Raw genomic sequence first — 22,569 nt, 5'->3', positions numbered from 1 at the left:
ATTTTATGTCAATAGAAAGAGAAATAAAGAGATAACTTCTTTATCCATTGACAAGACGTGGGTAGAACAAGCTATAACGTAAACAACTTAAAAATATTAAAACCGAACAAGCGCTCCGATTCACTGTGTTGGCTCTGACTTGTCTCGCACGTTGAAAGCAGACTTTGTTTTGTTATTGGCTAAAGATCCTGCACTTCCTATCAAATAGTCTATATATGTGTATGATCTCATGGATGAAATGATAAGGTTTCAAAGGATGTTCTCTTTATTCAAAACTTGGTAGAAGCTGAGATATCAACAAAATAAAATACAGGGTTTAGCTGCTGTTTGGGATATGTTCAGTCACACTGGTCGGTGGATATCGAGTTCTATGAAATAATCCTAAAGCTCAGTCAAAGGGTTAATCTTTTCTTGTTTCATTATTGAAAGGGGTGGGGTGGGGAGGGTGGGTCAAGGAAAAATTGGAAATTGAACAAGGGGGTCACATTACACTTTGAAATCCAGCACGGTGTTCCTATGCTAGAAAGAATTTAAAACTAGTGGTCTTTACTTAACTATGCTGTAATGACCACCTGCCCAAGACAATCTCAAGGAAAAGTGATCACTCCCCTAAAAAAAATTGCCCAACAGCCTTAAGAATTGCAAGTTTCTTTGATTTTGTTATTTTAGTGAGTGCAAGATTTTATGATTATAATGATACAGTCCAAGATACCACCTGTCAAAAAAATGACCAAAATTCTCCTCGACAATTGGTTGTCTTGGACAGATTTGACTATGTTAAATCTGAAAAGACTTCTACCGCCTTCAAGTACTATTGCGTTGATGTGTGACATCATTTAGTACTGGCCAGAGCTAAATAAGAGTCATTACAGTAAAAGGGTAGAACAATCTCGTTTTTCAGTTTAAAAAGTTTTGACATAACGAAAGACATGTAACATAAAATACGCGATAAAATCATTTTGTAATAGTAAATTTGTGATTTTGATTTTTATATTTGACATTTGATTGATGATAGTCATTTTACTAATTCCATTTAAGATTTGTTATGTTTTGTTATATGAGTTTTGGGATGGTTCTAGGGAGTTTCAATGATTGTAAGCAGTGTTAATGCTGCTGACTGATTGTAAGGCAAATCACAAAGTTATAGTGTTTTGATATTAAAAGGTGCACATGACTTTGATGCTTTGAACCATAGAGTTACCTTTTGGTAAGGCCAACAAGACTTGAGAAACTGCCTTTTTCCCAAAAAATATTTATCATGTTTCTGTAGATTTTAGCAGATTATGAATGAAATATTAATTTGATTGAATACTAAACTTTTGTTTGTGGAAGTTTCTTTGGTATATCTTTTGTCAAAAAATGTAGAGTTCCCAAACGAATGTAGTTTTTCTTTGCTTTCTCCTTCCTGGGCAGTCTTATTTATACGTGCAACACTTAAGCTGTACTGGACCTGGCTTTGTTTGCATCATGGGGGAAAAAAATCAGTTTTCGTCAAAATTTAATTTTTGCATTAATGTTTTGTTTCTGTCTTTGACAGGGGAGAACAAACCTGAGTGTGACAAGTGTAACGACAATCCACGTAGGAAATGCAAGCATTGTGGTTGCCTCATGTGTGGTGATAAGAAAGACCCAGAGAAGACAATTTTGTGTGATGAGTGCAATCAAGCCTATCACTTGTATTGTCTGAACCCACCACTTGAAACTGTGCCCGAGGAAGATGAATGGTAATGATTGTAAGACAAGAATAGATATCTTTAGGCTTTAGAGAGAGAGTGAGACAAGTGCCAGTATTGTTATGCTCATTTAGATAGTAAAAAGAGTAAGGGAGTCTGAGAATTTGGATTTTTGCTTTACATTTATTACAAATTTGTCAGATACACTGCCTCTTTAGAATCACTTAAAATTTTGTGACTTTGGTGATTTCCTATTTTTCTATTGTCTTTTTGCATTCTTTGTTAAAGTATAGCAATGAAAGAAAAGCTCTCAAGGTTTTGAAAATTCTATATTTGACCTATTTGTTTTGCAGCCAGTTCTTAAAAGTTAATGAAGATTTGCTTTTTTATTTTCTGAGAGAGCTTTTGTATTTGTCTGCATTTCAGGTATTGTCCTCAATGTAAGAATGATGAAACTTCCATTGTTCGAATTGGTGAAAAGCTGAAGGCCAGTAAAAAGAAGTCTAAGATGGCATCAGCTAATAGCACAAGCAACCGAGATTGGGGGAAGGTGAGCTGTTGAACCATAATTTTATAAATTAGACTTAGACTTCTGGGAACTTCTTTCTTCGTCCCATATGCTAAAACAACCTTTTCCAACAGTTAAAAACTGTAAACAACATTTAACTATTGCAAATGGCACGAAGAGTAATAAACTCTTTTGTTTCATTATGTGAATTTTTTTTTTTGGTAAGTGGTTTACGGCGCTTGCAACTGCATAAGATCAGAATGACTGCGTGGGGGCACATTAACACTTTCCACCCATGTAGCTTGCAGAGTGCGCAACACTTATCCCCACGGACCAGGATACAGGTGTGGAACGCGCTATATCACACCGGTGCCCCGTGGGGAAAAGGGACGGCCTCTTACCGCTGCCGATCGGCGTCCCGTGGGGGCAAAGTGTTCAACATTTTCAGTTGGTAGGGAATTTTGAATTTTCTGCAGATGGCAGTTGACGTCTACTCTTATCGATATTGGACCACCAAGCGATCTTTAACTTGTCTAACCTGTACACAGGCCCTCCGAGAGTTTTCGCCCTTGTCTGAGAAGGCTAGGTGTTAGATCTTACTTACCATAGATCAGGGATGTGGCTGAAAGACAGCAGTAAGAAAGAGCTAAGGAGTAGCAGTAGAAAGGCTGCATAAAGAGTCAGGAGCCCAGAGGAGGGGGACAAAGGAGGTGAAGGGGTGGGGGCAGAAAGTGGAGGTGAAAGGAGAACATTTTAGAGAAGAAAAATTTTTCATTGCTGTCTGGATTTGAACCCAGGACCTATTGAATGAGGTGTGAACACTGTAACCACCACACAGGAGGGCCCCCTATGTGAACTCTGTTTGAAGTATCTGAGGTTGTGGACCATGAACTTTATGTTGGACTACATTCTGGCTCTGACAGATTGATTACAACAAATTATAAAATGATGATAATAATTGATAATAAATGTCGCTTGTGTAGCTCAACAGCAAGGGCTATTCGCTTCACAATCTATGTTACTACTCCAGCAGAGTGTAGACCATCAGAGACGTTGTCAGCAAGCAGCTGATTAAGCATTTAAACACTAACAAACTGACAAAACCTTTTGCTGCCTGCAACGTTGAACCCATTCCTACCTGGGTGAAGTGAGGAAAATTTATGTAAAATGCCTTTCTTGAGGACACATAGGGTTTGAATCCACTACCTTTCTTTTATGAGCCCAAGTCTAACCGCTAGACCACTAACACTACAAAATGATACCAATTGTGTCAAGTTGACAAGAATTGATCTTGCTGTGACAGTCATAGTTATAAATGTATTTTTTGTTTTTGACTGTAATATACAGTCGAACTGCCGTAATAGAAACCTGTCAAAGACGGAAACTTGTCATGATGGAATCACCCAACACCCCTTTTTAACAAATCACTATATATTACATCTGTCTAAGATGGAAACCTTTACAACCCAGAAATGGCCAGAGAAATCCCTTCCCATTCGTTAAGATCGACTTGACAAAGAAAGAAAATGCTTTGCCCACTCAACCTTATTTGATATAAAGTATAGTTCCACCAGCTTTAATCTTTATGCCACACCATCCGGCGAGCGAACGAGGGTGTGTGGTTTGGGTAACTGCTATACTACTCATATGAACCCAGTGTGGTGTAGATGGTCAGGGTGGTGTGGCTATGTAATTCACTGCTATTTGTCTTCAAAGCAGTCAAGTGCATGCTCTGGGTAGCCAGAGGTGTGAAATTATGATCGCTGTCTACTGCCCTTATCGTATGGCCTGTCCCAAGAAAAAAGTTCCCCAAATCATTACATGCAGGATAGGGGTGGCGTTGGTTGTTGGAGATGTTTCATAAATTGTGTTTCATTGGTCAAATGGTGGTTTAAATTAGATTCAAGCACTTATGGATTAGTAAGAATGCTGAAACATACCGTTAACTGAATGAATAGGATAGCACTTAGGAGTTGCGAAGAATAGTTTTTCACCAATGCTTGTCGACCGAATCTAGAGGCATCTCCTCCCAAAATTCTTCTTTCCAAGGCAGAAATTTTTTTAAACTAATTTTTTTTCTGGCTCCCTTGTGATTTTGTTAACGACAGGTTTGAGTGTATTTGACAAATTATCTGTTGTCTCTATTGATGTGTAATAACTCTTTGATAAGACCAGTCACTGTAGGAAACTTGTTTTTAAAAGAGTACTTTTGTGTTATAATGTCTTGTTTTTTTGTAGGGTATGGCATGTGTAGGAAGGAGCAAGATGTGTACCATTGTGTCTTCCAACCATTATGGTGCGATTCCAGGTGTTGAAGTCGGAACAATGTGGAAATTCAGAGTACAGGTTGGTGTTTCTTTAATTTTCTTAGTGGGTTGTGTGTGATAGGACTTATATAGGTAATTAATGGGTTAAAAAAAATTGTCAAGCTCAAATGCAACCTTGAAATGAACACAGAATTAAATATGACAAAATGATTATTTGTAAGATGCAGTTAATTTTCTGCTTTTCCTTGTGAACAACAGGGATACCCTAAAAACTTTTTAAAAGATGTGTTTTACTGTGCTCACAACTGCTTAAGTCATATGAGTGTGTGGGACACATTAAGCATTTTCATTTTGGTAAAAATTAATTTTGAATTTTGCCTGGGTGGAGGCTGAAGACTACTTTTATTGATTTTAGGACCACCAAAAGATCTTTAACGTGTATAATTTGCACATGAGACTTGAAATTTTTTTGCCCTTATCCACGTAAGATCAAGGGTATGGCTGAAAGACAGCAGTAAGAAGGAGCCAGGAGTAGCAATAGAAGAGTCAGGAGCCCAGAGGAATGGGGAAAGGGGAGGGGAGCAGAAAGTGGAGATGAAAGCAGATGACAGCATTATTAGAGAGCAGGAAAGGAGGTAAAAGGAGAACATTTTAGAGAAGAAAGTTTTCCCTCACTGTCAGGTTTCGAATCTGAGAATCTATTGAATGAGAGGTGAACACCACCTAGTAATCTTGACAAAAAACCTTTCAGGTCTTAAGAGTGTATGTAACAATTGTGAAACGCTTCCTTACAAACTGAAAATGAAAGAATCGCTGGTGTACTTGTCAATGTTGTAATGGTGAAAATCTGAATAAATTCCTAGCCAAAATTTAGAAAGAAGAAGCTCTTTTCAGTGTTTATCTTTTTGTAGCGAGTTTGTGAAAATTTTGCATTGCACCATGAAAGGGATGTGTTTGAGAAATGTAAAAGAAATGGGACGGAAATGAGTTATTATTGATTGTTTGTGGGAGATGGAGGCCTCATTTTAGCATAATATCAATAGTTGTCAAAATCTTTCGTCATTTAGTATACTGTTTTGTTATGTCTTTTAATTTAAAATTAGAATCTTCCTTCAGTTGAACAGGGGATGGAAACATGAAGAGGGTGCAGGGCATTGTAACACTGTACATTTTGCTTTTTCAAGTGTATTTCTTAGCTCACTTGTTCATTGTTCTAATGCAGGTCATAAGTGTGGTGAGTGCCTTGTATATACTTGCAGTGTTCTTGATTGTGAATTTTTATTTGCATGCACCAATGGCACAATCTGTAAATTTCATGGTGTGTGGCTGATAATGTTAAAATCATTTTTTTGAATGAAAACAATTTTGAAAGAAGTGAGTTGTTATAATCAAATTTACTCTGAAACCTTTGACAATTATGGATGATCTGTAAATGAACAACTGCATGTAAAACAAAAAATGAGTGATTTACCTTCTGATTCCAATTTTCTCCCTTTCTTTGACTTATCCTGGACCTGGGTACTTTGTGGCATCTGGATTTGTATCGATGAATTTTCACAGAAAATTTAATCAATTCTCTTGTGATCAGCCTGCTCTTTTGTTTCATGCCTTGAAGAATTTAACGTGCAGCTGTGACTGTATAAACATAATTAATATGTCCAGTATGCTGGGCTCTAGGGAATTGTACGTCACCTTACGTTGATGGTAGAAATTGGGCTTTTTCTTAGTCAATCCTAAACTAAAAGGAGTATTAACAGGATGATTGACAGGCCCCGAGAATCCTAGGAGCCTTGGGAATTATCTGAGAATTTGAAAAAAATCCATGAATGCGTGTGGAAATCTGTAAATTGCCCCGTGAATGACCTGGGAAAATACTTAAAGTTCTTGAATATTTGAAAGCCAAATCTGATAAATAATTGAGTGTTGTGTTAAATTTTGGTTTTGGCTATTCAGTACTTGTTTCATTTTAAATTGTGATCTATTTTCAGGAATATTAAATGTTTTGTAGTGTGGAGGGTCTTGACATGGTAGGAAGTTCATGAAACGATTTATATTTTTAATATTGGGATTATTTTGTTTAGATTGTTGAAGTCATTTTGCATTTTTGTAATGGTTATACGAATTTTTCAAAGTCACAGTCTGAGAAGATTAGTTTGTCAAATGTGAAGTTACTAAGGGTTTGGGTGTGTTATGAAAATTTTGTGTATGTCTCTTTAGGTCAGTGAAGCTGGAGTACATCGACCCCATGTAGCAGGTATCCATGGTCGAGAGGAGGATGGGGCTTTCTCTATTGTTTTGTCTGGTGGCTATGAAGATGATGCTGTAAGTAACGTAGTTCTATTCTCTTCTCTGCTACATGCTTGTTTCTTGTGTGGTTGTCTGTATTATCAAAGACATTTGTTACTTTTGAGAATCCATGAATTTAAATAGATTGTCAGTATATACTTGAAAGACACACATATGCTTCTGCTTGAGAATATGAATGACACATGCCGCTGGAAGAGATGGTTACAGTATTGTATTTGGGCAGCTGTCAACCAAAATCCACAGGAGGCTGGATGAGTTTTTGGGGACATTCTGGGAAATCCTTTTTGGTCTTCAAGGGATTTGCAGATCTTCAAAGACTAACTTAAAAAATTGTAATTTTTTTAGTTTTATCTAGTTTGTATAAAGGATTGGTTTGGAAGTTCTTTGAAACGGTATCTTTTTGCACTGACATGAAATATTTATATTCACTTTTTCAGGATGACGGAGAAGAGTTTTTCTACACTGGCAGTGGTGGAAGGGATTTGTCGGGAAACAAGCGCACGGCAGAACAATCTTGTGACCAGACTCTTACACGAATGAACAAGTAAGTCTTTGGACTCTAGAAAGAAAACTATCGAGGATCAACTTTCTGAGTGTGTAATTAGCAATGTTGTCGGCAAGCTGTTCTACAGTTGTAAACCTAGAAAGCAAAATTTTTCAGGGAGTTTACCTAAATTATGTAAAAAAAATTTCAGGCTTTTTTCAACATTTAGAATTTGACTTTTGACAAAATATGTCTTGAGCACCTGCAACCTATCCCGCAGATTAAGAAACTGCAGGAAAAAAAACAACAAAATATTGGGCTTAGGTTATCTGAACAGCTGACCGACAATTTGTTATTTACAGGAATTTCTGTGGCTCTAGTTACTAAAGAAAGATTCAAGATGCACAAGTTCACGTTGGCACCTGATCAATACAATTTATTACTTCTGGTCCATGTAAAGCTCCAAGCAGACGCTATAAATTTAAGACGTCTTTGGGTTGATCTCTTTTTCTGCCATTGTTTCCACAGGTATATTGATATTAGCACTCTATTCTTTGTCCTTTCATCAGATACTCTAAGTAATGAGCTAAATGTTATTCATGTGCATGGACACACACAGATTAAAGATGGCTATTACTCAGTTGAATGCCAACAGTCTGTGAAGCTTTCTTGTTTTTCTCTAGCATTTTCCAGACTGGCTTGATGATTAGCTGATTAGCTAATGACTTTATATCTCTGTGCCAGGTTTGTCTTTATGATGCGAAAAGTGTGCCATAGACAGAAACTGGAACTTAAAAGCCATGTGTTGTTTTTTTTTGCGAGTAAGTTTTTACTCTTTAAAGTGTATCAGATCACTCCGTTGTCTTTTTTTATCACGCAGTTGTCTTTGTATCATGCTGCTTTTTATACTGATTTCCCCAATGACCTTTATAACACACACTCTGCTCAGAGCGTGAACAATTTGAGCTGTCCAATGCAAAAGCTCTGAATTATTTTTGTAACTTACACTTTCAATTTTTTTTTCAGCTTTTTTTTTTTAAGGGAATGGTTTGTCTGGCCCCGTGGAAAATTGCATTTTTAAAGTAGAAAAATTGCAAAAAATTGCAACCTTCCCATCCCAGGCGCATTAATAAGGGCTTAACATTTTTAGTTGAAAAAACTTGACAATTTGAGTACCGGTAGCATAAAAGCAGAACAGCCTTTAAAAAAACCCATCACCCACAATACAAATTTTATTTACAACATTTACTAGTAACAACACACGAGTACGTTAACAATAAAGTTATCGACCAAATATAATATAATACTGCATGACCCAAAATAACAAACCCTCGGTTTTCGTAATAACTTTTAAATGAAGACATAAAATTTGACCAAATTTAGTACATACCGGGTACTTGGTTCATGCAAAGATCTAGAAGTGTAGTATGAGGTTTAGTATAAAAACAAAAAAAATTGATGGGAGATTCGAACAACCTCTAAATGCAAAATTAGCTTATGCCCCAATCAATTCAGATCCTATTCTATTTTTCCTTTGAAACCTTCGATACATCGGTAATCTGTATTTAGATCTATTTCAGGTATTTTCTTTTTTAAAACCAGTATGCCATTGTTTTAACTCTAAGTCAAATCGTAAAATACAGCAAATTTTTTCCACCATTTAATAGTAATTATAATAAGGTAGATTATTTCTATATCGACTACTCCCGTGTGAACGCAGCTTAAGGCGTTTTACTACATTAATTTTATTAAGGGAGTGTCTACGTACACAGTAAAAGGGCACCAAGCCCCAGTGTCTAACACGGTAACCGGCAACCGGGCATGTAGTCTCAGTGTCATGTACTCGGTAACCGGGCAGTTCAGAACCCCAAGTTCAGTTTTCGTCATCCGGCGTTGCCTTCAACCCCAGCCCTCTCCTGACTACCTTTTTAAAAAATCAATAATCCCCCCCGTTACGGAGCCCTATACTTCGCAGCGCACAGACTTTGAATGAACTTTGGTGACCCCAACCGGTACTCACAATGTGATGCGAAAGCACAGGTTCACTGAGCGGTCACGATGGTGAGCCCGACAAGACGCTTGTACATGTATGACTTTCTTTTTTTTTTCAACAAGTGACAGCACAGGACAAATATTGATTTATTTTCATTGCGGATACCGTGTACGTAGATACTGTGACTAGATGCCCGGTTACCGTGTATATGGACTCATTCATCATGTACGAACAATATTCACGCGCGCGTGCACACACACACACACACACACGCGCACACACACACGTACTCCTTACAAGCGCACACACATGCACACCACACACACGCACACACCTACTTTCTTATCACACACGCACGCTTACACTTACAGACATTAGATCTCTATGACTCTGTCTCAGTTTGTGTTGTATATTATGTATTCCAGCCTGAATTTCCAGTTATAGCTTTTAGAGTACACTCAGTAGACTAGAGCTGGGCCGAAACCATGATTTACGTAGGCCTATCGGCTCTGTACTCGCATCATTTCGAATTAAAAATTCTGTTAAAACTAAAGCGTTGATGTTATTTTGCCTAAAATTGCAAAAAATTGCGGATTTATCGCGGAACTCGACGAATAACGCGGCTGCAAGACCGCGATTTCCTGGGGGGCCAAGTTTGTAGATTCAATATCTGAAGTTGTCAAATTTGATATTCTTTTTGTTAGAAATGAATGCAATGTGATAGTTTGCAGTGATAGTTTTTCAAACTACAGTAGTCTCCGCCTAAGATCCCACCGCTTACGATCCCGGTTCGCTTAAGATCCCTCTGTTTTAAGAAAACTGAATTTTTACTATACAAAAGTCACCCCTAAGATCCCGCTCTGATTCACTCTGAAGGTCTACATTCGGCTAAGATCCCGCATTTCAAATCATAATTTGCGGACCAAAGACCCGGGCGGGAGAGCTGATCAACCAAGAGTGAAAAGTTGAGATCAATAAACCGCCGTTGCGTTAAAGATCAGCCACTATCGTGAATGTGATAACATACACGTTGTAAAACTCGATGAAGCGATACAATGTTTGCCCCAGACGGGATCACACTGCGGTGTGAACTGACCGACATGTTTGTTTTCCCCGAACCTCGCACTCACTCCTGAGCTCTCCCCCTTAACTTACATCACTCGCTGGGTGGGTAGGACCTACACGTTCGCTCCAGGCGGGATCACATAGAACTGTGAACTCTTCCCTGACCATTGCAGAAGTTGTCTTTACTCCCGAATTTGCGAGACAGACTGAATTTTAATTGGTGTGTTCACAACGTAAAGGTGTGTAACGACAAAGGCGGTTGGGGGGAGGGGACCCGGTCAGAGATGGAAAGCTATAAATTTTCGACAGGTAAGGGGGAGGGGCAACTGGATATGCGTAGATCTTGAGACTCATGATAGGATAATAAGTGAAAATGGCACGTCTCATCCCACTATGCACTGTGATAGGTTATCAAGGTTAACCACTCTTTGCTCGCCATACGTCATAAACCCACCAAGCGGTCACGTCAGTTCATTTTAGAGTGGAGGGAGACCATTTTACCGATTGTGAGCCTTAGCATGGGTCACCATAAATTCTTCCCTGGGTTCGTCGGTTAAGATCCCGGTTCGCCTAAGATCCCGCATTTCCTTGCTCCCGAGCACCGGGATCTTAGGCGGAGACTACTGTATAAGAAATATAATTAATATCATGCTACTGTGGATTCAAAGAATTAAGGGTTGATTTATTTTGAGATGTAAGGTTTTCAACAGTTTTGCTTTTATGGAAAGAAAGAACCTCTGCAAGTATTGTAAGGATTCAGTTTGTGTGGCAGAGAAATTTTTCCTTTCAGTAAGATTACCTTTGAAAATGTTCTTGTTTCAGAGCATTGGCTAAGAACTGCAATGCCCCTGTGGATGGCAAGAAAGGAGGTGAGGCCAAAGATTGGCGAGGAGGAAAACCTGTTAGGGTTGTGCGTAATTGCAAAGGGCGTAAACATTCCAAGTTTGCCCCAGAAGAAGGAAACAGATATGATGGTATTTATAAGGTAAGTGTTTCATCAATATACTACTCGGTTGTTTTTAAAAGACTATGCTATTCCTTTGCCACAGTTGATGTTTTTATGATTTGGGAACTTTTTAAGATACCTTTTTTGAAATAGTGAAATTACTTACCTATGGAAGAGAGTAAAGCAGATATACAATGGGAGCTACTTTCTTTGAATTTCTTGTAAATTTTGTAAACTGGGTTTTTTTTTCTTTTGTTGTGTAACAATGAAAGGCCAGCTTTTCTAGTATAACTATTTACGATAAATTTTACCCGCTGCAAATAAATTCTTGTAGATAATTTTGACGCTTGACAAGTAGTAATGTTTTGCTGTTTCTTTGCTATATATAGGCATCAGTTCATTAAAAAGATATTGAAAAGGAATTGGTCTCGTATGCATTTTTGTACCTTTGTCTTTACTGTAAATAGCGTCTTTAAAAAAAAGTGAGTTATACATGCTCTTGAAAAGAATTAAAAACTTGTGTAAAAAGGAGACTAGCTCTAATCTTACGTTTAGTCATTTCTAAAGGTAAAGTACTAAAAGCTACAAGCATGATATTAATAGAAGGCTTTGCCATACTTGGCTGTGAATCAGTTAGGAGTGTCCATTTTAATGTCTTAACTCTGCTCCCAAGAATTTTTTAAAATTTTCATGCGGTCAAAGAAACTACCTCAAAACTACATTCAAAAGTCTATGATTGCATAGTGACCAGTGATACATATTAGATTAAAGGTAATTTTCTTATCTTTTGATTGCTTTTGATAAATGAAAGTTACAAGGTGACACTCACCCGTAATTAGGCACATCCATTTGTCGTTCATGCTGCTGTGCTTTTCACATACAGGTATGATTTGTATGCCTTTCAGGATGGCCATGTTAGACATGTTTCTATAAAGGTGTAATAAAGTACATGTGGTATTTTGTGTCAAAATTTATTAATTTCTTTTTTTACTCATGTAGGTGATTAAGTACTGGCCTGAAAAGGGCAAGTCTGGATTCCTGGTGTGGAGGTACCTTTTGAGACGAGATGACCCCTCACCTGCCCCATGGACCAAGGCTGGGCAGAAGAAGATTGAAGAACTTGGCTTGGAGATGCAGGTATACTGCTTGCTTTCGACAGTTTAATTTGCTCATAGTACTTTTGTTTCTTGGGGTATATCAGTTGAAACTATTGTGACAGTTGAAAATAAACTTGCTGACATTTAGAAATTAAGAAATATAGGGTTCAATTGAAAAATATGCATAGATCATGAATATTCTTCATATTTCAGCATATTAACCCTACATGCATACTTTTGTAAAAGATGAAACGATACTTAATGGGTTGGAAGGTTTTGAATAAGACACGTTGAGGAATATAGTTTGTTTGGAGCACTCAATTCTAGTGGCTTATTCCAGAGAAAAAGGATATTGTCTGATTCATGTCCTGTGTCACGGAAGTCATTTTTTATTTCAGTATCCAGAAGGATATCTGGAATCTCAGAAAGAGAAAGAAAAGGAGAAGGAAAAAGAGAAAGAAGAAGATACCCCAGGGAAGAAAAAAGGTCGCAAAAGGAAGTCTGAAGGTTTGTATGTTTCTTCATAAATGTTTTTGAGTATTTTGCGGTTTTCTTTATTAAATTATTCTCCTTTTGTTCGCTGTTCCTTTTAGGTATGAAAACAGTTTTTCTTGTATTTATAGACAGTTTGTGGTGCAGTGGTAAAAGCAAAGTATATCTAGCATTTTTCATTCTCTGTGCTGCTATACACTGATGATGAAAAGTTTCAAAATGCTTTTGATGGTTTGAACAGGTGTAAAATTACATCTCTCATAAAATTGCTTGTTTGATGGACATTAGTTAATGTGCAGTATTCACTGTTCTGTGCGGTAGAAAAAGTTCAAAATCATTTTTCGAGCAAAACATTGTTGAAAGTACAGCGTTTAAGAAGATGCACGGATGATTATTTAGACATAAATTGCTAAGCTGGCAGAAGCTGGTTACTTTTGAAAAAAAGAAAGGGAGTAATTGAATTATTGTTCTCTTCTCTTGTGGCAGTAGCTGCACCTACACCAGATTCCGATGTGAAAAAACAGAAAACCACGAAGTACTCCATTAGTGATGAAGTGAAAAAGTTGATTGAAGATGATAAAGTAAACAAAAAGCTGTGGGATGAAGCTCTGCAGTGTATGTCAGGAGGCTCAAAGGTAAGGAGTTGAATGTTGACAATGAAGGTATTATTATATGTAAGAACATTAATACAATATGCTCTTTATTTTAGTAAATGTTTTCCTTGGTGCAAATAGAAAGAACATATGCCTTTGATTGTACCAATTGGATTTTCCAAGTAAGCAAAAATAGTTAAACTGTTCAAAGAATAATACTCCAAATCATATCACAACAACAAATGGAGATGGATTTTGGCCATAGCAAAGTAATATGTAGATCTAAATGCAGGTGTATATTACAGTACCCACCCATGAATGAGTTTTGAGGGTCAGCTTCCTCCCAATATGTCATGGGACTTGAAAAGGTATGCCATTATCCTGGTGATGTACCTAGTAATGTCATAAAGTTAGTCCCTATCGGGGTTGTGGAATTTGACTCCTGGAGGCAAATAAACAGTTGAATCTGCTCTAATAATCACTTGTTTGAGACAATCACTTGTACAATTGACCTCTTTCTATTTCCTCCTCATCTTTTGCTGTACTTTAATGACAGTCCGAGAGAACCCCGTGCTTTCTCCTTGACAGTGGTTGGTCATCTTGGACAGGTTCCGTTGTATTTTCAAAAGTGGTTCAGCTTTGGTGGTTGCCCCTTCAACCCCTATCAGGGCACTGCTGTAGATGACAATGATTACATTTAAAAAAAAAATTGTGTCCAAAGTCTGTACCTGACCTGCTAATTGCTGTCACATTATAATGTATACCAGATGTATTGTGGCCTTTGATAAGACAGGAAAACGCCAGTAGGGGTCAATTAATCAGAAGAAGCTTAAGAACTTCTTTGATTTTATCAGCCAGCAACCTTGCAGCCAGTGAATTGTTCGCCTTAGGAGCATCGCTTGTCAAAATTTAGACCTGTCTTTGACGAAGTGTTTGAAATGGACTATTTTCCATTGATTCGTCAAATGCAAAAAAAATTGATATTATGTGGGTTTGCTGGCCTTATCACATTATTTTGTACTTGATGTTGCTAGTAGAAAAGCAAGAGCATATTTTTACATTTTTGCTTAACTTTCATCTCTGTAATAGGTGTGTGGGTGGTTGGCAGGTGCTCTGGTGTGGTTTGCTTCTTCTTTCCTATCAAACGTCTATCGTCCTTATCTCCCTTTCTTCCAGGGTTGGTGATTAAAATTTTTTTAAAAATAAAAATTTTAAAAATCGATTTTTAAAAATTTAAATCAAGATTTTTAAAATTTAAATCGGATTTTTTTTATTTAAAAAAAATGTCAACACAGTTTGGGATTTTTGGTGGCTAAAAGTAAGTTCTTTTAGTGCAAAATGCATTGTCTTTATTTTAACTGATTAATTTAAGCAACTGCAATTTTAGAAAGCCTTAATCTGCTATATCAGTGAATTATGGCTACAGACAAAAAAGAAGAAAATGTCAGTCTAAAATGCGTAGATAAACTTGCATTTTATTACAGTGTGTGTGTGTGCGCACGCTTGTGTTTGTCTAAAAAGAAAAAGAAAATGCTAATTTCAATTATGAAAAAAAAGTAAATTGAATACAGTATTATTTTACTACTTACAGTGACAAGGGGGAAAGCAGACTTTTAAGCATGATTATTTTAGTCTACTAAACCTTATATCTGTTTTATAAAACCAAGGAAAGGTATTCTCAATGTTTAAAGATGTAAAAACAGAATACTTTTTAAAAAAATATTTAAAAAAGTGATTTAAATCACTGATTTTTATTTAAAAAATCAAATTGATTTAAATTAAAAAAATAAACTGATTTAAATCAACTTGATTTAAATCAACCCAACCCTGCTTTCTTCTTTCTTATATTTGTTACTCTATTGTAACACCTAATCTTCTGGCGCTCATATGACCATATGCATGCAGTTGCGAGCGCTGTAAAACCTCTACTAAAAAAAAAGGAAAAAAGAAATAATAGATGTGACATTTTAGCCTTTGTCGAGTTTGCTCATTTATCCCTTCTGTAAAGTAGTGAGTAAATATTGTCCAGTTTTAATAAGTGCAGTAAGTATGAAAATGCTAACACATAATCATCAAAACTCAGACACAGCACACATGTGACGTTTACTCTGCCTTCTCTTCTTTTTGTCTTTCTTTCAAGTACTCTGCCTTTGAAATGTTGAGCAGAAACTGGTGTTACTGATTTGGGTCTTGTAAGTCATTTTGTCTTCACGTTTTTTTGACAGGTGTTTCATGACAAAGTGGAGGAGGTGTTTCTGTGCATTTGCTGTCAGGACATTGTGTGCAAACCCCTTACTCTCAACTGTAGTCACAATATATGCAAGGTATGTGCAGCCTGTATTGCAAGTTTAAACAAGTGTTGCTTTAAACAGTTTCTTGTATTGTATTTTTAGGGGCATTTCTGAAGTCTCTCACTTTTTAAATGTTATTGAAGAGGGAATAAAAAAAGTTTCTATTTGTTGTGTGAGGGTGCAATGTGTGATAGGGAAGGCATTTTTGGTAACAGTCGTAATTGTACTTTGGGAGGGGGGGTTTGGAAAAAAATGCCTTTTTGATGGAATTTTTTCAAAACCTTTTAAATTCGGTACTAGAGAGTTTCTTTTGGTAATGAATCACATTTGGCTTCTTCTCTTTTGATCAGGGTTGCTTACAGAGGTCCTTCAAGGCGGAAGTCTATTCTTGTCCTGCCTGCCGTGCTGAACTTGACAAAGGCATGAGCATGACCATCAACAAAACACTTGGAGATGTCCTCAATAAGTTGTTCCCTGGTTACGAGTCTGGCAGATGAGACTGATGCCTGTGGGACTGTGTGAAAGATCTGAATGTACAGCTGTCATGTGAAGGGACATACAGTAGTTAAGCATGAATTTTTATACCTTGAAGTACATCCTGTGTATTTTTATGCAGCAGGTTGTCAAAAATGTCAACCTTTTTATATGAGCAGGCAGCTGTAAAAAGAAGACCCAAACTATATTTCTATGCAAATGTGAGCATTGACTTTCTTTTGATGTTTTGATGATAATCGTTGGCCATTTTGTGTTTTTGCCATGTTCCTTCCTCATATGCAGTACATCACTAATCCTTTTCTTGTATTGTTTCATTTTTGTTAGTATGATTGATCTATTCTTTCCTTGATGGCGAGATATGGATAAAAGAAGGTAGCGATGATTCCAATGTTTAAAATGGGATGGGTCTTAATTGATCCTTTGATTTTTATTTGATTCACATTTTGAAAGAAAAGTATTTGTCAGACTTTGTGTTTTCCTGATGGTATGTTTTGTTGTCATTTCATTTACTTGTAAAGAATTTTTGTAACCTGCCTTACATATATTCAATATGGCAGCTGTGTGTTGGTACAGTGCCAAATGAGTGGTGTGGCAAGAGGAATCAGTTGACCATATTTTCCAGTGTTATTTCTCATCCTAACGTGTTTCAGTACATTGGTTCAGGTATCACTGAGAACTGAGATTTTTTTCTCCTTTTAACAAAAAAATTCAGTTCAGTTGTCTTGATGTGTTTAGGTCACCTTTTTTTGTGAAATTCAATAAGCGTAAGAGAGAGTTCAGGTGGTATTGATTCTTATTTGAGCCTTAACAGTGAAGATGTTGTCATGTGAAAAGTAACTGATGGTAAACTGACCCTTGGGAACTTTTATTCTCCGTGTTGTTTTGTTTTCTTCTGCAGTGAACCTCGATAAATGGCAAATATAGGCAGTTTCCACTTCTGAAATGTAGGACTGAAGTAAAAATCACAGCATAATCAATGCCTTGTAGTTTTAGTAATTCTGATAATAATATTTTGTTTGACAAGGTGAGTCTATCCCTACATAATAACTAGTTTCTCAGTTCTATTAATAATAATGGTTTATGGTCTCAGCACATGTTCTCAGCAGCAAAGGAGACCTGTCAGATCTGTTCTGTTACGGATGTAGAGCTGACAGCTCGAGTTTTATAATATGAAGCATACTACTATAGTAACAAAGACTTAAAACCGTTCAGCTTTACCTTATTGTTGGGTAGTTCACAAAGATTTCAAGGATATATTAATGCCATTCTTCATTAGCATATTTTGCAGTGCAAAGTGATTTACGACCAACTTATGTGCTGTGACTAATAATATTGTCTTGTGGCTTCTGTCAAAACCTTTGGTGATACATGATTGCTGTTACTGTTAAGTTTTTCTGTTTTGATTGTTTGGTACTGGATCTGAGATGTAAGTTGTTTGAGGCTCTGTTCACGTGACGGTGAAGGGTTATGAGGTTAAATCAGGGCATTTGAAATTGCGAAAGTCTTGATGTATCTGGTGTTTTGTGCCTTCTCTAGGAAATAAGAAACTTACTGAAAGACTGTGTATCTCGATGAACTTTCTGATTCCAGTCTGACAAATGTAGATTGTAGATGACAATTTTACTGAAAGCAGTAGAGTTGGTTGTATCTGACACTGACAGTGAAGAAGTTGGGTGTAGTGGAGGGTTAGGACACATTTGAATCCTCTTTTTTGGAGGAATTGCTATGTTGATCTATTTCTGCTTATGGCTACTACTTAATCCCCCTTGTTGGGACCGGTGAAGGCAAGTTTGCATGAATTTATTTTCCCTTTCTTTTGATGTACTAATATAGTAAATATTTCTATCAAACTGATGTGCGAGTGGGAAAAATCTGTGGAAGTCAGTAGAAATATTTTTGTTACAAGTGAGGTCAAATAGTTAAATACTTGGTTCCTACTTTTGCCCTTGACCTCATGTGTGTTTTTAAACAACCTGAAGTTTTTTTGTTGGTAATTTTTTGTCCAGCATATGAAGCTCCTGTCAGTCATAGCCTTAAACTTTCATTGTTTTCGTAAATGCGAACTTTACAGATTCTTTTATTTTCCTTTTGTTCCCCATTACTCAGAATTTGAAGCCTACTTCCTTTTACATTGTATGCAAAGTTGGTCTGCTGTGGATCATGAAGATCTGGACTTAACTTTTTGCAAATATCCCCTCGTTTTGCTTTAGTTTTAGCATTTTAGGCAAGCTTTCTATTTTTGTACCTTATTCTGTTGCAATATTTTTTTAGAAGCACAGCTGAAAAGGGTGAGTCTCCTGGTTTTCTAGTTATAGTTGCGAACTTGAGACGAAAGCGAGTGCCTCATTTTCACACTTAAGGAAGCCCACTTTGTGTGCTTAATCGGAAAGATTATAGTTGCAGCCTTTTGGTCCTAATGGCCCCTGGTTGTCTAAAAATAAGTACAGTTGTACTTATTTGCTGATCTTGTAGAGCATTGTAGTTAACTATGCATTATCGACACAATTATCGTTTATGAATTTATATGCAATTTCTTCATTAGATGCTAGTGTGAACTAACATAAAGGGAGACACTCCAAAGACAACAAAATTTTTGTTATGTATAACTGAAGTATCGTTTTGAGTCATATCCTGGTGATATAATAGGGTTCTCTAAGATTTTGACTCTTTGATCTTTCAGTCCTACTTGGTTGCCTGCAAAATGATGTAATCTAGCATTACAAATTACTTACTTACCTATAGCGCAGTATCCTTGAAAATTGCAGTGGATATTAAATATAAATATGCACTAATTTTTAAGGGAATTTTGTGTTTGTTAATGTTTGACAGGTACGTGATTTGAAATTATTGCTAAGGTACTCTGAATCGTATTCTATTTCAAAAACATTAATTTGTTCAAAACCCTCTGAAAACAGGAGCACTTTAAAAAAAAAAAAAAAACAGATTGAAAAGGCAGATTTGGTAAAATCATCATCATTGTAACATAGCCCTAAAAATTAAATTTAAAAAAGAAAAAAAAAACAGTTTGTGTGCCCTAAGTTTTTTGGGTACAAATGTTGGTACTGAACACATCAAGGGATATAATTCCATGCCCGCATTGAGATATTTGAAAACCCTTAACATGTTTAGAGCTACTTTAACAAAGCCGTTTTCACCCATTTTGCAGGTTTAAGACCTAGTTCAGTGGTTCAGGATATATTTTTCTGTCTAGATTTGCTTTTAAAAAATCAATATTTTAGCACTAACTCGACCTCTTGAGCATGAATTAATCCATGGTAGACCTCAAGCAGAGATCCGTATATTTGGGTTTCTGTACTGTAAAGATTCTGTTTTCAGGCCGCCACCTAGTTCAGTTACAAAGTGCCTGGTCGTGAATTTTGAAGTTGAAAAACTACTGTCCTTTAATTTTTTGGGTTTGCAGAAAAGGCATATTTTTTTCTGTGAAAGAACATGCAAAATTCTGACAGTTGTAAAGCAAAGTATTTTTATTTCAAATTAAGTTTGAGGCATTCTTCATAACATCTATTTTGCTCCCAAGTTGTTTATGTTTTTTAGCCATTTGAAAGGTAGGGCTAAATGGTGTAAAGAAAAGTCTTCAGCTGACAACTTTTCTGCCATAAGAAAGCAGCTGTGTACCCCACTTGAAAACAAATGAGAAACAGTCTTGTATCTTTACAATTTTTTTTTTCCCTCCTCGTATTTGGCATTTCTTTTCGATATAAAGCTGACATTCCATTTTGTAAAGAAGTTGCAGTAGTTTCTGAGCTTTGAAGGGTTCAGGACCTAACTGAATTTCTGTCAAGAACTAATTTGAGGACATCAGGGGGAAAACGGCATCATGTGTGAGAAAAATGTTGAGGATTTGTGTCTTTCTTTGAAGTGTTCATATGGACTACTGCCATTCTTTCCGTATACAAATGTTCTAAATATGTCATTAGTACGTGACTGCAGCGCAGCTGTTTCTGATAGGAATGATATTGATTGATGGTGCGGAACAAACCAAACAATAGATCAAAAGACAAAAATGGAAAACTGACTAATGCCATTTTCCCTCTGTACTCTTCATGTATTTGTACCTTGTATATATTCCATATTCACTTCAACATACCTAAATGTACATGTTAGGCAGGTTTGTCATGCATTTGCTCCTTCTCAACAGCAAGAATACATTCATCCTACTTATACATTTTTTGTTTTACAAGTCTTCATAATTTTTGTACTTGTGGATTATACTTGAGTCTACATTGTGAGCTGTCTCTGAAAAAACACTGCTTTTTCCATTAAAAAAATTATATGTGGCGTTTGTAATACTCAGCGTTTGGCATGTTTTCAAATTTCTTTTGTATTTGGCTCTTACATTGTTCACAGCACATCGGCATAATGTATAAAAGATAATGAGCATATTTTTCATCTCTCTCACCTGCCACTAATAAGCCTATGCCATCTTCATTGTAATCATCAATTTTATTACAAATAAGGAACTGTTCTTGTGGTACTGAAGTTCCGTGATAATGAAACCTAGAGCAGTTACCATATTTGCCTTATTTTTCAGTGGAGTTTTGGCTTCCTAACTGGTAGAAGTGTGAGATAAAGTAGTACTAACACTGAAGCAGAATGCTGCCAGAACTACTTCATCTTCTGTGCGAGTGGGACAAAATCAAAACTCTTTGTACAGATTGTATAGAACATAGACGAAGATTATTTTTAGTCTCTTCACTGCCCATGTTTTGCTTTGACAATGCGAAGACCAAGGTAGCTGTATAATTTTATTCCACTGTTGACCTTGTTTACTCAGAGCTTCCAAGATATCTTTGTTTTCTGTCACTAGTTCTACCTCGAGTACGACAGGTCTACCTCGGGCCTCCCAACTGTAACCTCGCTTGTCTCAACTTAACATGCTCTTTGCAATAAACTCACTCAAAGAAACTCCTTTTCATCTGGCAGATAAATAGTCATGGCCCCGATGATTTTTTTTTCTTGTTTCCTTCAAAATAAAACGGCCCTCTTAGTTTATTTAGAATAAGCCCACTGTAGCCATACAGTGTGCCTTCTTGCTAAGATTAAAAACCTTGTAAAGTCCATTTTGTATGATGAATGCGATTTGTTGTATTATAAACATGTATTAATATTAATAAATGTTCATGGTTTTTAGGTAAGACAATTACAGTTAAACCACAAGTTTTAAAGTATTGGCTTGTTCTAAGACCCCGGTTGGATTTTAGAAAATTCATGTTAACACACCCCCCATATCTTTCTTTTCCCCTCAGTCTTGTCAGCCATCATGAATATTGATGAAGTGGACAACACTTTTGTCCAAAGTGAACAAACATTTTTATCCCCCTCTCTGTTTCCCTATTGACATTTTTTGGGTCATATGAAAGATAACCCACATTCCTAAAATTTTTATAGATAATGACTGGAAATTTATTGCAATGCTCTTTGTTCCTAGTGGTAGAGGAAGGCAGTGTTTAAAAATGTGTTTCTTTGAACGTTTTGTGCAGAACTCTGTTCAGTTTTCTGTTTCAAACTTATAAAAATAATGTTCTTTTTGTGGCTTTAAGTGCACACACTGCCTTTTGTCTTTGGGTACGACTTGAAGCCTCCACTTGTTCCTGTCTTCTCTTGACCAACTTGTAATGCAGAGTGGATGGATTTTTTTTGTTTTGGAGCAAATACAAACCTTGTCCTCCAAGATGCATCATTTTTTTCCTCATGATGTGATGTTTGTTTGTGACTTGAGCAATGTTTCTTCTGACTGCAGACCTACGCATGATGTCAAGCAATGTAGACTTTGGAGACACATAAGCCAGGAGGCTTGCATTCATTCCAGCTATGTGCCTCCCTATATTTCTTTTCTGGGGTGCTATTGTCTTAATCCTCCTAATAAAAAAAAAAAAGAAAGTTCTCGTGTTTTGGGCTTGCGTACCCACCGCTCTCTTCAATTTGTCTCATGTGTGTCCCATTGTCTGTGTTAATAACACACCACAACCTCTCTTCCACCCCATCCCCTCCACTCCCTTCCCCTCCCCCCATCTTCTGTTTTAAGTACAGTCGGAAAAACTGTGTATGTGGGAGACTTGTGTTATTCAGCTTAAATTTGCAGAGGGTTTAAGTCAAAAGTGTAAGCAATGTACAGTATGTATGAGTTGTGCTTTTGTCCTCAATTGTAGTATGTGTTTCTACTTTTACCTTTAGTGATGATTTACACTTGTTGGTTGGATTCAAGACTTGTGAAACATGTTTGGATTTGTAAGGATTATCATAATTGTATTTATATTGTTTTTTTTCCGTCAAATTCCAGCACATGAAGCATCATTGTGTTATACGGAAACACTATCTTTGTATCCAGTAAATCCAC

General features: G+C 36.7%; 1 protein-coding gene across 2 annotated transcripts in view; it reads left to right on the top strand.

Annotated features, from left to right (window-relative positions):
* Positions 1-21,903, top strand: part of LOC101851874 (E3 ubiquitin-protein ligase UHRF1) — a 34,549-nt gene extending 12,646 nt beyond the window's left edge. The window contains exons 7-17 of one of the 2 annotated variants that reach the window (XM_005101038.3): positions 1,538-1,724; positions 2,100-2,223; positions 4,420-4,527; positions 6,666-6,770; positions 7,193-7,299; positions 11,120-11,282; positions 12,243-12,380; positions 12,739-12,847; positions 13,322-13,467; positions 15,651-15,749; positions 16,067-21,903. In XM_005101038.3, coding sequence (XP_005101095.1) covers positions 1,538-1,724; positions 2,100-2,223; positions 4,420-4,527; positions 6,666-6,770; positions 7,193-7,299; positions 11,120-11,282; positions 12,243-12,380; positions 12,739-12,847; positions 13,322-13,467; positions 15,651-15,749; positions 16,067-16,213 — 1,433 coding nt within the window. In that variant the 3' untranslated portion in view covers positions 16,214-21,903. Of the gene's footprint in view, positions 1-1,537; positions 1,725-2,099; positions 2,224-4,419; positions 4,528-6,665; positions 6,771-7,192; positions 7,300-11,119; positions 11,283-12,242; positions 12,381-12,738; positions 12,848-13,318; positions 13,468-15,650; positions 15,750-16,066 lie in introns of both variants that reach the window. The other variant, XM_005101037.3, reaches the window with a different exon arrangement.
* The last annotated feature ends 666 nt before the right edge of the window (positions 21,904-22,569 follow it).

The sequence above is a fragment of the Aplysia californica genome, unplaced genomic scaffold (assembly GCF_000002075.1).
Source record: "Aplysia californica isolate F4 #8 unplaced genomic scaffold, AplCal3.0 scaffold00269, whole genome shotgun sequence".
NCBI classification, from domain to species: domain Eukaryota; kingdom Metazoa; phylum Mollusca; class Gastropoda; order Aplysiida; family Aplysiidae; genus Aplysia; species Aplysia californica.
The sequence above is the reverse complement of the archived record's forward strand: the minus strand, read 5'-3'. Positions and strand labels throughout refer to the sequence as shown.